This window comes from Lutra lutra, chromosome 12, assembly GCF_902655055.1.
Source record: "Lutra lutra chromosome 12, mLutLut1.2, whole genome shotgun sequence".
Classification (NCBI taxonomy): Eukaryota; Metazoa; Chordata; class Mammalia; order Carnivora; family Mustelidae; genus Lutra; species Lutra lutra.
Window position 1 is genome coordinate 78,108,051 of NC_062289.1, and position 14,948 is coordinate 78,122,998.

General features: G+C 57.8%; 1 protein-coding gene across 1 annotated transcript in view; it reads right to left on the reverse strand.

The window, feature by feature from the left end:
- Nucleotides 1-14,948, reverse strand: part of EP400 (E1A binding protein p400) — a 97,074-nt gene that overhangs the window by 11,605 nt on the left and 70,521 nt on the right. Inside the window, 11 exon segments of the mRNA XM_047696510.1 lie at nucleotides 57-275; nucleotides 2,247-2,416; nucleotides 2,521-2,632; nucleotides 2,634-2,705; nucleotides 2,707-2,730; nucleotides 8,942-9,051; nucleotides 9,132-9,177; nucleotides 10,116-10,367; nucleotides 10,455-10,533; nucleotides 12,402-12,458; nucleotides 12,599-12,735. Coding sequence (XP_047552466.1) covers nucleotides 57-275; nucleotides 2,247-2,416; nucleotides 2,521-2,632; nucleotides 2,634-2,705; nucleotides 2,707-2,730; nucleotides 8,942-9,051; nucleotides 9,132-9,177; nucleotides 10,116-10,367; nucleotides 10,455-10,533; nucleotides 12,402-12,458; nucleotides 12,599-12,735 — 1,278 coding nt within the window.

Below are 14,948 nucleotides of genomic sequence, written 5' to 3' on the forward strand. Positions count from 1 at the left end.
AATTAAATGTTAAAAGACATAGCTTTGGAAAAACAAACGTATCAACTGGAACTTACGAGCCGGGCCACCTGGAGGTTGGCCACGGTGGTGCCCGTGAGCAGGGCTCCGGGCCGCGGGGCCGTGACCGTGGCCAGCTGGGGGCTCTGCTGCGGCGTGGGTGGCGGGGCCTGCACTTGCACTTGTGTAGCGGGCTGTGGGGGCCCTGGCGGGGCCTGCGGTGGGGGGGCCTGCTGGGGCAGCTGCAGTTTCTGCTTCTGCATTTTGATCAGATGTTCCTAAAACCCAGATAAAGTAGCTTTTCATCAATATTAACTGCATTCCATTTTTTATAAATCTCGGTTTAAGTTACTGTTGTTCTATCCATCAAACACCAAGGCAGACAGTGGCTAGCACACAACACGCAAACCACCCTCCAGGGGCGTTCTGACAGCTGTTCCATGTCCCTTTTTTTTTTTTTTAAGATTTTATTTATCTGACAGAGAGAGATCACAAGTGGGCAGACAGGCAGGCAGAGAGAGAGAGAGGAGGAAGCAGGCTCCCTGCAGAGCAGAGAGCCCGATGTGGGACTCGATCCCAGGACCCTGAGATCATGACCTGAGCTGAAGGCAGAGGCTTAACCACTGAGCCACCCAGGTGCCCCTCCATGTCCCTTTATTAGAAAACTCGTGTACCGCTGATGATAACCAGAAATGATGATTGACACATGAGTAAATTCATAGCAAAATTCCTGTTTCTTCTCACTTACAAGTATGTCAACTTAAACCTACAGTACTATAAAATTTTTAGAAAGTCTTAAAACCAAGGTCCTTCTTGAATTTTGTAAACTTACTACGTGTATCACCTCTCAACTTTTCATTCCAACTGTTTCCAAATGACTAAACTGATGAATAAACCCCAATTGGGTCTTTAAAAGAAGTGACAGCATCGAGGCGCCTGGGTGGCTCAGTGGGTTAAAGCCTTTGCCTTTGGCTCAGGTCACAATCTCAGGGTCCTGGGATCGAGCCCCACATCGGGCTCTTTGCTCAGCGGGGAGCCCGCTTCCTCCTCTCTCTCTGCCTGCCTCTCTGCCTACTTGTGATCTCTGTCTGTCAAATACATAAATAAAATCTTTTAAAAAAAGAAGAAAAAGAAGAAGAAGTGACAGCATCAACATGTCAAAACAGCCCAAAAATACGTTAAGGAATCAATTTTCTTTTCAGAAAACTTCTAGTGTGTAGTTCATAACTATCTGAAAATGACAGTGACTCTGGAATTGACTCAGAACAGGAAAGAGTGGAGAATCCAGATGCAGGCCAACCAGCAGGTAAGCGGGGCTCTGGCCGCCAAAGGAGGGAATGCGGGGCACAGCCGGTCATCATATTCTGGGAGAGGTAGGAAGGGGAGAAGGCCAGGCCAGGGGGGTGGGCAGCAACTTTCTAACTTAGCGCTGTCCCCAGACTTCCACAGTGACAGGCATATTCTAGAACTGGCCTGTCCAACAGGCTAGCCACAGCCATGCACACCCACTGTGCCCTTGAACGTGGCTGGTGTGACTGAGGGGCTGAACAGTTTACGTAGCTGCATCTCCTCTCTCTGGCATGCGTGCTGGGGCTGCAGCAGGGACCCTGCGGCTCGGGCTGGCGCGTGCTCCATGGCCCTCCGGCATGCCCGCCTGTCCCCTCCGTAACCGAGAAGGGGCAGGTCCAAGGTCAGGTACTTACTGTGGCTGGCCCAGCAGCTAGCTGCAGTTCTAAAACACTGTCTTGTTTCTATTACATATGCTTCTCCACTCACTTTTCCGTGCCAAGCAAGAACACGTCTCCGTTTTGGCAAGAAGACAGTACCTCCTTTCAAACTGAACGCATTTACACACACAGCTGCACAGCGGTGCACAGGGTAGCAAACCCAGCGCTCAGCACTGCAAAGGAACCACGCATGAGGAGACCAAGCATCCGGCACCTCATCCTGGAGCCCGGAGCAGCACTTCCCGCCAGCATCTTCTCTGGTCGGGCACGGACCTGAGCGGCTTTCTACTTCTCCAGAGCCCAAGCGGCTGCACAGAGCCCCAGACAGCAAGCAGGAAGACAGGGCTCCCAAGTGCTGTCAACAGGCCGGCCACGCGGCCACAGACGTGGCTCCGTGCAGAAAGCTGTCTTTAGGAGCAGCACAAGCACACTCCTACAAGGACAGCAGCAGACCTGTGCTTCCAGCTAAGGGACACACGGGGCCCCCCACAGCGGGTGTGCGGTTTCCTAGGAGACACTCACCGGAGTCAACTTGCCGACAGCCTTGATCTGTGCTGGCGACGGGGCCTGGCCCTGGATCTGCGGGACCTGCACCTGAGAGGGCGGGGGTGGGGGTGGCGGCGGCTGCTGCTGCCGGAGCAGCTGGAAGTGTGCGGGAGTGATGGCCTTCCCGGGCAGCTGCACCCCTGTGGCTGGGAGAGGGGACGCCGTCACGCTGCGCACACGTACTGCCCGCCTCTCCTCCCACGACAGAGGCATGCACGTGTGCTCACCACGAAACCCCACCTGCCCTTACCTTGGGACACCTGAGTCACCAAAGACCGGGTCGGAGTCTGCACTGGGGTCAGGCTGGTAGTGACCACGGCTGAGGCTGTCACAGAGGTAACCGCTCGAACACCTTGGGTTTGGTGCCAGAGACCACAAGGTCGACGTGGCGTGGCGGGGAGCCGCGGCGCCGAGGGGCTGGGTATGGACCACCTGGGGCTGGAGCAGAGCCTCCGGAGGTCTGTAAGAGCAACGGGGGAGTCGTCAGGTACCTCCGCGCTACACTTTCAAGGCTTCCCCGTGCACTGGAGAAGACAAGAGAACATCTGTCTCTGAACCCGAGAAAGGAAGCACTTGCCAGAGCTCGATGGTTTGGCAATCGGAACGCCGGAAGGAATAACGCTTCACCTGGGCCTTGAGTTTCAAAGTGGACCGTCAACCCAGAAAAAAGCCGTTTCAGGTGGCAAGACTCCCACTCCCATTCTGACACTACCATGTCTCTCTAATCCGCACTGGATAGACAGTCTGGTCCCCCGGGACACTGTGAGGTTCTGACTACCCTCCGGACACCTGTGCTTGCTCCCCAACACACGGTGTAGGGTCCCACTCTCCACCACCGCCCCCTCCTGCCTGCGCAGCTCTTGTTGGTGGCACAGAGCCACCTTGCGGTCCCCCACACCACCACCGGACCCGCACGGCTACAGCCGCCCAGTCCTACCACCCACTGTGGACAGACCCACCGGCTCCAGCTCTGAGAGAGCTGGCGCACGTGCACCTGCCTCCACTGGCCCCCTTCCGTGTGGGCGACTGGGACGTTTCTCCAGACTGCGCAGTTCGCCCCCAGCCCTTCTGCGCGGCCCCACTCCTACCCGCGTGGCAACTCCAGCGTCGACGCGGCGCTTTCTGTTCAAGCCGTCCGGCTCCACGTGTCCTCAACTGTGTCTCCTGCCTTTGCTCACAGCGTTTAGTCTCACTTTCCCCCCAAAGTCTAGAAGTTACACTCCTTTTATGTTCTTGGTGGCTCATCTAAAATTGTACTATGAGGGGCGCCTGGGGGGCTCCAGTTGTTAAGCATCTGCCTTCAGCTCGGGTCATGACCCCACGGTCTGCGGATCGAGCCCCACATCGGGCTTCCTGCGCAGCGGGAGCCTGCTCCTCTCCTCTGCCCCACCCCCCACCCCACACAGCTTGTGTTTGCTCTCTCTCAATAAATACTAAATAAATGAACTTTTTAAAAATATTATACCTGGGTACTTGCCAACCTCTCACTGACAGTCTCACACTGTTCCTGAACGGGAGTCCAGAGCATCTCAGCACCTCGGCCGCTTACAGCCACGGACCCCATGCAGCTCACACCCCTGCTGTCAGCCCCGTAGGGGTCACGGCTGCTGGGGGGGGGTCAGTCTTGCGCCTTGCCTGTCTGCTGTCACCACCTCTGTGCTCACTTCTCAGACCTTCTGCCTCAAGTGGTGTCCTTTCGTCTGGACCACCTGCTGCTAGCCCGCCCAGTGTCTGCTTACAAGTGTCACTGAACCGGCGTTCTTCAAGCGATTTCCGGAACAGGCTGCGCAGGGTAAGCAGCGATTTGCAGTTCTTGGAGCACAGATGTCACTCTGGAGGCCTCCTGGCTTCCCCACCCCTGACGACCCCACCGTGCCCCTGGCTGAATCAGGCTCCGGGGGGACGGCTGCATACACGGCTCAGTGTCACTCCTCCGACCTGGAAAATCCCCATCTTCCAGCAACACCCTTGCTTGCCCTCCTCCCCAACTTGAACTCTGGGTAACCGCACTCCCACCCTCCCGGTCGGCCCTCCCATGACCTCACGGCACCTCTTGCAACGCCGCCCCTGCCGTCATCCTGCACTGCATTCGGGAAAATGCCTCCTGACTTCTCTTCCGGTTCCCTAAGTCCTCTCCTCAGTGGTGTGTGAACAGCCCATCACCAGGGACCTCTTCCAATTCTGACGACCATAGTTTTCATTTCCAGAAGTTCTCTACAGTGCCCTTGAAGAGTGTGGGGATTACGGCACCAAAGCCCCCACACAGTTGGCAAATCCACGTACAAGGTTTTTGACTGGAGCCTTACTGCTAACAGCTGACTGCTGGCCGGAGGCCCTCCTGACAGCACAGCCAGTGAACACCTACTCTGTAGGTTACGTGCTTTGTACACTGCATCCTTAAGTTCAGCTAGACAAAAAAAAAAAGATTAAGAAAACCGCAAGAGGGCACCTGGGTGTCTCAGGCATTAAGCATCTGCCTCCAGCTCAGATCATGATCTCAGGGTCCTGGGATCAAGTCCTACATCGGGCTCCCTGCTCGGTGGGGAGCCTGCTTCTCCCTTTCCCACTCCCCCTGCTGTGTTCCCTCTCTTGCCGTGTCTCTCCTCTCTCTTGGCAAATAAATAAATACAATCTTAAAAAAAAGAAAGAAAGAAAGAGCGAGAGAAAGAAAGAGATAGCACCCGCACTCAGAGGAGTGGTGTAGCTCCTGGTCTTGGGGGCCGCGAGTTTGAGCCCCATGTGGGCTCCACATGGGCATGGAGGCCTTTCTGAAAAATAAACAGAAACAGAAGCATAGGTGCTTTATGATCCACACCCACGAACTGCACTATGCCACGTGGGGGCGGCTGCCCGCTGTTTCCACGGGATGCCACTCTTCCATCCTGTGTTTGGTTTATCTTCCACCGTGCACCACTCGCTACGCTGCCAAGTCACTCGTGGAGGGTCTAAGGAGCCCAGGTCCCAGGCGAGCTCCCCCCAGTGGCACCTGCACCGGCTCCTGGCTGCCCAGCCGGGAACCCCCGCCCAACTGAGGCCACATCCGCTCGAGCTGCAAGCTGACAGGCCGAAGTGTGGCTACAGATTTGCAGGCGGAGGGGGGTCCCCATCGGGCCCCTCCACCTCAGCAACAGCATAGAGGGCAGGCGGGTTTTCCTTCTGCTTCACACCCTGCCCCAAGGGCTCAGCCACAGAGCTCCCCATTTGAGGGGTCAGCACCTCTGTCTCCTCCGGGGAGAGCAGGAGAGCCCGGGGCTTTGTGCTGGAGCTTCCCGCCAAATCAGGTAAAATGTCCATAGCAGGACCCCGCCTCAGGGCACCGTTTTTCTCTCTGGGTTTCTTCCCTGAGACTTTGCCCTAATCATTACGTATTCTTTGGTCAGCTCTCTTAAAACTTTTAAAAAAGATTTAAAATTTTTTTATCCAATAATTTTTGTTTCACTGGGAGAACAGTGTAAGTCACCTCCCCTTGTCATCAGAAACAGAAATCTGCTCCTGGACTTCCAAAACAGCTTCCACTCTGCTCAAATCTGCTCTGTTACACACAGCATCGTATCTGTGCTCAGGCACTAGCAAGGGCTCAAAATCCATACTCTCGCTGGCCACCCAAACTCTGTGAGCAGCCAATCTGGGATCTCCCGGCACCGAGCACACACAGCCGTGCGGAGCCTCCTGGCGGGTACGGGAATCACCGCCACTCTGTTCATGCCTGGGCCCCCTAGACAGACCTACTCGCCGTGCCCTGTACGCCCCACACACCTCCCCAGCGCCGCATAGCCGTCGGGGGTGGGAGGTGATGCTGTCCTGCCCGTCGGCAGCCCAGGAAGCCCGCCCCCGTCATCGGCAGCTCCTTCCCAGTCCAGGCGCGGACCTGGAAAGCCGGCCGCCCGTCTGGTAGCTACTCTTCCCGCCTCTCCAGCAAGAGTACCCTGTCTGTGAGAGTTCCTCAGGAAACACAACATGGGTGAGTTCCTTATCTTCCAAAATATTATACGTAGCATCAGCCTTTTGCAAAACGAAGGGTCGAGTGCCATGATCTGGGCGTTGCGCTCTCCACAACGAGGAGCGGGTCGCTCAGAGAGAACGCTTGTGGCGCCACAGGCCCCCTTACAGCTCTTGGTGCTTGTTAACGCGGCCGGAGCAAAAGTGACTACTGCCAGTAGGAAGAAAATAAATAATCCTAAATCACACAACTAGAAAACCTTTTCATATATGCTGTGCCACCTAGAGAATATGCAAATGTTTAAAGCAGGATTTACTGAAGTACAATTTACATACAGTACAAACCCCCCCACTTCAGGTACATGGACCTATGAACGTTCCCGAACGCAGACCGCCAGGTAGACACCACAGTCCAGACACAGAACAGACTCCACTGCCTTCTCCCCGGTAAAACGGAATCTCGCAGCACGCGAGGCCTTCTGAAACTCTCACCACAGCAAACTGTGTTTAAGAGTCGCACTCCCTGGGGGCGCCTGGGTGGCTCAGTGGGTTGGGCCTCTGCCTTCGGCCTCAGGTCATGATCTCGGTCCTGGGATCGAGCCCCCGCATCGGGCTCAGCGGGGAGCCTGCTTGCCCCGCCTACCGCCGCCTCTCTACTTGCTTGTGATCTTTGTCTCTCTCTGCCAAATAAATAAATAAATAAATAAATCTCTTTTTTAAAAAAAAAAGGAGAGTCGCACACCCTGTTGTCCGGCTGGCGAGCTAGCTCAGTCCCATGTTGCTGGGCAGTCCTGGATGGTGCCACATCTCCGCGGAAGCCCTCAGCATTGCTCCTCTCTCAGTAATTACAGATAAAGCCACCAGACACACTCATGTCTGGGTTTTACCCTGTGCACATCTATGATTTACTTCCCTTGGGGGAAACCCAGGCGTGTAAGTGCTAAGTTGTCCAGTCAATGTACGTTTGTCGAAGTGGCCAACTTCGCACATGACTCTAAGATTCCACGAGTCATCAGCAGCACGGGCTCCAGCCGGGCGCTTGTTGCGTCTGCCCCGCCAGGTTTCTGTTTCTAAAGCTGCTCTCAGAGACACGTGGTGGCATTTCACTGTTTTTTCTTTTCTTTTTTTTTTAATGTGGGGGCAGGGCAGGGGGAGAGAATCCTAAGCAGGCACCACGCCCAGCATGGAGCCCCTTTCCATGACCCTGAGATCACAACCTGAGCCAAAACTGAGAGTCGGATGCTCAAACGACTGAGCATGGTGGTTTGCACGGGAGTCCCCCATGACTGATAACGCTGAACGCCTTTTCACATTTGGTTGCTATCACTGTTGCTTCTTTGGTGAAACAGCTGCTCGAATCTCGTCCAGGTTTCACAGTGTTTTCTTATCACCAGAGAGTCCCCACTGACTCGGCAGACCGGGACTTCACCATGTGTGTCCTACAAGTACTTTCCATGTTTTCCATTTCTATTTCTCGAATAGGAGATGTCACTGATTTTGATAAAGACCAACTTACTAATTTTTCTTTCATGATCCATGATCCTAGGAGATCTTTGCCTAAACCAAGGAAGCACAGACGCTCTGTGACTCTCACCTAAGAGCCTTACATTTCTGGGTCTCACACTCGGGTCGATGATGCACCCAGAGGGACTCTTCATACCCGGTGCAGTTACAAACCACAGCCCAAGGCTGCATGCGGTGCCACGGTCCTTCCAGCAACGCGTGGGAAGCCCACCTTTCTCCTCCTGGCACTCCTTCGGCACTCTTACTGAGGGTCAGCTGGCCACAGACCCGGCCTTCATTTCTGGACCCTGCATCCCACTCCACGGAGCCACGCCCATCCCTCTGCCAGCGCCACCCTGTCTCAATTACCACAGGAAGACCTTTGTAGAAAAGACACTTCTCTGAGCCCAACAGGGACAGGAGAGCACGGTTTGTGCAGGGCACGCGCTGCCTTCCAGTATGTAACTAAACTGGGAAAACACATGGGAACTTCACCTCTTTAACCTCGGCTGTTTACTTTGGTCATTTATGGCAAACACCAAAGTCACGGAGGCCACTGGACAGGCGGCGTGTCTTTCGGTGAGTGCAAGGTACCCTCTGATTCTGTGCTCAGAGGGTCTGACGGCTCTGCCCAGGCCTGGTGCCTCCCTGCCTCCTGCACACAGGTCTGCATGTGCTCCACCCGACCCCCGTGAGCTCTGGCACTGCAAGCGACAGCACACCCACCCTTGTGAGACACCATGCCACCCTCCCATACGGTTACCCCAAGAGCGCCCATCCCCACGTCCCCGTGTCCCCCACAAGCAATCTGTACTGTGGCACAAGCAGACCCCACAAGCGCTGGCAGCACCACGTCCTCACACCCTGCCTTCCTCCTCCTGGAATCACCGTTGGTAGCGCCCTCCACACGCACTCCGTCAGCAAGCACACCACGAGAGCCATCTCCCGAACTCCCGAACGCTCACATTATCTTGGGAAATTCAAGCTGTGTCAGGACTCTTGGCACTGCTGGGGTATTTCTTTACAAAGCAAACAACTTTCTGGGCACCGGGCAGGCTCAGTCGGGAGAGCACATGACTCCTGGTCGTGAATCCAAGCCCCGTGCTAGGTGTCAAGATTGCTTTAAAAAAATTAAAAACAAAACAAAAACCCAACACCCAGACAAACAACCCTCATGGGTCCTAGGTCACAGATGCTACGAAAAGTGCCCAGGAGCAGGGACAACTCACGGTCAAGGCTCCCGGTGCCACAGGTGAAGCGAGGCGCTTGTTAATGGACTGGAAGGTGGCAGCAGGGACCCCTGCGATGGTGTTCACAATGACGTTTCCACTCACCGTGCCTGCAGGGAGAGACCTGTGAGGCAGGAGCACCGTGAGGGGCAAGCACCGACTTCTAACGGGGGCATCTCAGGTTTCTTACCGGTTGGCATACTCGTCCCCGTGACGGACGTTTTCATGGCTCCCGCCTGCTGAACACAGAAAACCACTTGAATTGGAGCGTAGGCCCTCCCCTTCACGAGACCTCCAAATGTTTCCACTTCCTGAGAACCATATCCACACTCCTGCCTGGTGACGCAGCCACATGGGCCAACCCCCCGCTCCCTGCCCCCATGCCCTGCACGGGCTCTCCTGCACGCACCCCTACCACCTTGCTGAGGCCCACTCTGCCCACCGACTCCTGTCACTCAGGCTGCAGCCCGGCAGAGTCCCTCCACGGCCACCTGCCATGGTGCCCTTGGGGCCACGGAAGCAGGAGCTGAGTGCGTGGCTTTCTGACCCCAGAGCTGGGCCAGAATGCCCCACGGCAAGCCCGCCACGGCAGACAGAACCACAAATGAGCCCAGACCGTGCCCACACCCAGCTGGCAGAGCAAGGCCGCGGGCTTCCCTACGCGGTCCCAGGCGTTCTCCCCACATGGGACTCCAGCGTCCATGATACACGGACACGGGCACACGCAGCAAAGCAGCAGATCAGGGCCCGCTGGCAGCAGCACAGGCCAGGTGAGGTCACGAGTCAGTCTGCCTTTCTATGCCTTCTCTGTACCTTCGTTTTACCCCTTCTCTAACGGGCAGCAAGGATTCCGGTACTCGCGTGTGCAAGAGCACGCATGCGCCAGCTTTGAAGATAAGCTCGCGCGTGGCACGAGCAGTACTAGACCTGCCGGGTGACGTCACAGTGGCACCTCCCAAACCCCAGTGAACTCCAAACTTCCTGGGCGCCCCCACCTCCCCGGCCGGCCAGAGCCCAGAGCAAGCCGAGTGGGAGGGGCCCCTCTGCACGATCCCTCTTACCAGGGACAGTGGGGCTGCTGCTGCCTCTGAGGGGAATAAGTGCTACCGTCTACACAGACCACCCCGCCTTGCGTCCTCAGGGGCACCCGTGCCAGAGAGCAGCGCCTTCTCACCAGCACAGCAGCGCTGCCCACGGTGGTGATCGCCGGGGGCACCTTCGGTGGGGGCTGTGCGGGTGGCGCCTGGGGCTGCGCCGGGGCCTGCTGCTGGACGGCCGGCGGGCCCGCAGGCTGCTGGCTGCCGGCTGCCTGGGGCTGGGGCAGAGGCGGGGGCGGCTGCTGCGGCGGCGGGGGCTGCGGCTGCGGCGGAGGTGGCGGGGGCTGTGCCACGGGCGGCTGCTGCGCCTTCTGCTGATCAGCCAGAGCCTACGGGAACGGAGAGGAGAGGACCCGTGGGCAGGAGCCCAGCACACCCACCAGCCCAGTCCCGCGCTGGTGGCCCAGCCCCCACACCTTCTTCTCTTTGGCAATTCGCTCTGCTCGGAGAGACGCGACCTGAATGGGAGGCAGCGGCTTGTCGTAGTTAATCCCGCTGAAAGACAGCAGCAGAGACAGAAAATAAGCGGCCACGCTCGGAGGGAGAGGAGCGCTCCAGAAACCCAGAGCTCTCGCCGCCCAAGCTGCCAGGTGCTTTAGGAAACAAGTCCCATCAACCCCTCCTCAAAGAAGAAAATTGCTCGTGTTGTCCAAGACCCCGTCTCCCATTTCCCTTCAACACAAAACCTTCCGGAAGGCAGGCCTTGGCCTGGTCCACCACAACAACACACAGTACAGTGTCCAGGACACCAGATACCCTGGAAGGTGTGTGGGTGCACCTCACGGCAAACCGCCTGCCCCTCCCACCCAACCCACCAAAATGATCACCAGCCCCAAGCTGGGCCTCCCTTCCCCAGCGGAGCATCAGTCCCTTCAAAGAAGCTGCCCGCAGCCCTGCGTCCCCAGGTCCCACTCTGGCCTGCAGATGCCCCAGGTCCGTAAGACCAATGCCAGGGCCCAGGCTACCTCCCATGGCGCCAGGCTTCCCAGGCGCAGAGGCTGACCAGCAAGGCCCAGAGGGAGGGAGGGCCCCCTCACAGCCCGGCACCACGAAGTCCCTGCAGGACCCCCCACCCTCTCGACTCCTCCCACCACAGACAGCCTGGCTGGCTGTGCTTGAAACCCTGTGCACACCCTCCCCATTTCCGGGCCTCCCTTGCCCTGCAGGGCCCGGGCCGCACCACAGCTGTCTGCTGCTGCACATCAGCCTCCCACCCCCCATCGCTCACGCCAGCTCACTTAGTGACCTCTCACCCATTCTCTGACCTCAACCACATCCTTCTGCCCTGATCCCCCCACCACGCCCCACTCTCACATCGACAGCCACGCCTTCCTCCACCAACACTCCCTCCATCACACTTGGCAAACATATACCCATGCCGGACTCCCCTGGTCTGTCAGTTCCGGGTGGGGCCAGGTGCCCCCACTGATGAGACAGAAACCAACCCAGCAGAGCACTAGGCACGCAACCTGCCCAGATACTAGTTGGATGAAATGATCCGGTGACGTCCCTCACGAACCCACGCTAACGCCCGCTCTGTGCTCCAGGATCCAGAGCCTTACATCCACAGGCGTGGAGACACCGTGTAACTCAGGTAAAGAGCGCGAAGATGATTCGTGCTCTGAGAGAAAACAGAAAGCCAAGCTGCAACTGTCGACAAGGCAGGTAAGGGGACATGTGAGGGGTCCTGGGCCCGAGCCCCGCATGTGTCCCGGAAGGCCACCCCAGGCGTGAGCAGTAGGGCAAGGCCATGAGGCAGGCCTGCAGAGCGGGATGGGCAGCACAGGCCTCAGGCTGCCTCAGAGCTGCCCGGAAGGGCCGTTGCGGGTCTCACTGAGAGCACGTAAAGAGAAAGCAGGGCCTCCGGTGTCCTGCAGACCCTCCCTCGGGCAACCACGAAGGGTCGAACCAGACGAGTACCTGGGCTTCACGTAGACATGAGGTTCCCACCACCTCAACGTAAAGCAAACAGCCGAGAGCACAGGGAATGGGCGGCCGACACCCGCACACCCTGCACTCAGCTCCTAAGGCAGCGCGCACCCAACGTCTCCCTGCCCGTCCTGCTGTCGGTCCTTTTCTCGCTCACTCAGATTCAAAGCAAGCACGCCCTCCCCTATGCTGGCTAGACTTTCAAGGTAGAGCCAGTAACACACACGCCAGGTGAGAGGCGGGCACGGCTGAGAAAGGAGAAACCCTCTCCCATCTGTGTCCCCTGCAGCCTACAGGTGAGGACACACCCTCGCCACGGCAGCACCACGGGGCACTCGCCAGCCCCCACCGGCCCTGTCTGGATGCACAGATTGCACGATTCGCTGACCACACTAAAATGAGATCATTTCCAAGAGTGGAAAATATAGAAATACCTTTCTGCCAACACGGAGGCGTGCTTGGGGTTTTTCTGAAAGGGATTCATGCCAAGCCTGCAGTACGGAAAAGGAGACAAGGGTTACCAAACAAGAAGGAGTGCCCAGGAAGGCCGTGTGGCCGGCACACTGCACAGGCCAGTGTCCCAGCCCGGGCTCGACCCGGGGGCGGGGCGGGAAGGGCGCAGGGAGCATACAGAGGCTTGATGGGGGGGCTTCTCTTGCCGGCCGTCATCTTCATCAGGTCGAAATGGCTCGTGTACAGCTGCGTGTGCGTGGCGTTCTCGTCCTGGGCGTACATCTGGCCAGTGCGCAGGGGCCGGTTGTTCTTACTCTGAGACGAAACCCACGGCAGCACGTCAGTCAGCCCAACCTCAAACCTCCCGACCAAAAACGGTTCCTTCTTCCCGAGACTCAACAGCACCGCCCACCGCCTGCGAACACTGCTCCCTCCGCACGTCACCTCACGCGAACCCGCAGTCACCCAGTGCAGGACTCCCTGCCTTCGCAGGGAAACGTGACCGCTGGGCAAATGCCCAAGGTCACACGGCAACTGCGGCAGAGCCAGCGCACCTCCGTCGGGGACAGACCCTGGGAAGCAAGCAGCAGCTGCCCAGGCACAGGCCTCCGCCCACGCGCGCAGGGAAGGGGAGAGGTGTGGGGGGCGTGGGAGTGCTCTCGGGGGCTTCACGGTACTACCGGCGGACAGCCTGCCAAGCACCTGGTCAAGCCAAGCACCTGCACATTTCCAAGACACCTCAGCGTCCCGCACAACTTCGGAGCGACCCTCATGCCCGAGAGAAAACTCCAGTCTCCTGACACCGTGTGTGTAAAGCCAGCGTGCTTGTTGGCAACCAGGTCTCACAGCTGGGCCACAGCGCTCCCTGGGACTCCCCCCCACCACATCCCAGGCTCTCACTGCCCCATAACCAAGACTCCAACACCGCGTGCCAGAGGGAAACTGTTACACAGTAACAACTGCACACTGGAGGGCCGCACACATGCGCCTTCCCACGCGCCTTCCCACGTCGTCTGTGCTAAGCAAAGGCTTTGTTTCAAGGAGACCCACATCAGATGAAACTCAGAAGGACAAGACCAGCATGGGAGGCTCCTGAACAGAGGACCGCATCTGTGAGCGCTCCCATGTCCCAGCAAAGTGAAGGAGAAAAGGCAGAACAAGAATAAAATCAGGTAAGTCATGGTGAGCCCAGGTCGCAACGAGCGGGAGGGGGATCCTGCCCAAGCCCCCCCCCCATGGGCTGCCACCGGCGAGCGGCTGCTTCTGACCCCGTCACCTGGCCTTCTGCACAGCTGCCGCCCCGTTTACCCACATTGTCCCCTCGGAGCTAACAAACTCACTTCTGCCTTTGCTCTAGATTAGCTTCTCCCGTGACCCAGAACGGAAGACAGAGCTTCAACTTTACACGTCTCCCCGTTAACGTCACGGCTGTCGCTAGGAGGGTTTCCAACAGAGAAGAGACCAAACACGAGATTCCACGAAGTCTTGCTGGCGAAGGCGCCACAGATAGCATTGTGAGGAACACTCGCTTTCTTGTTTTTAAGCGACAAGCAAATAAAGGCCTTAAGACAAAATGTTTCCAGGAACACGAAAACAGGACGGTTGAAGCCGTGATTTGCACACCACATCTGGGCTCCGTGTGTGCGCCTCTGCCGCATCTGCCCCGTGCCATCTGGTGGGCTCCACGGGACCCCGGTCAACGCCGGCAGCCTACCAGGTGAGCAGCGAGAAGGGGGAACGGGGAAGACAGCAGATGGACGAACAGAAAGAGACCCTATCGGCCCAAGAGCAACAAGAGGCATGCAGGGGAACCACACCGCAGACACGCTTGTCCGAGGGGCTGGCTCTCGGGGGTCAGGCTGCCGCCACCACGGAAACACACCGAACACCCGGCCTCCATGTGCTCAGCCTGTGTGCACATGCACCGTCAGCTGGGACCACGGTCCGGAGCCGGTCCCACCACTGTGGCAGCTGATACGGCCGGTGGGAACCTGGAGCAACAGCACGGGAGGCACCGACAGACTTCTCGCCAAATAAGCCAACAGAGCCAAAGTCCCCTTCATTTACCCGACGCCTTTTCAAAAAATAAGAAGGGGTGCCTGGGTGGCTCAGTGGGTTAAGCCTCTGCCTTCAGCTCAGGTCACGATCTCAGGATCCTGGGATCAAGCCCCACGTCGGGCTTCCTGCTCTGTGGGAAGCCTGCTTCTCCCTCTCCCACTCCCCCTGTTTGTGTTCCCTCACACTATGTCTCTCTCTGTCAAATAAATAGAATCATTAAAAAAATTAAAAACAGAAAAAGAAAGAAATGAAGGTAGGAGCAAGCTCTCAGTGGCACAGGAGCCTCCAGACGGCATCTGGAATTTTCCAGGCACCTCGGGCAAGCTCTCAGGCCCGGGGCCAAGTCCCGCACTGCCTGCAGCCGGGACAGCTGTGCGCAGCACATGCCAGGCGCGGCACAGGCCTCCTGCCTCACTGGCCTCCCCCGAGCCCAGGGGCTGGAGTTCTGTGGTCACCGAGTGGAAGGGGCC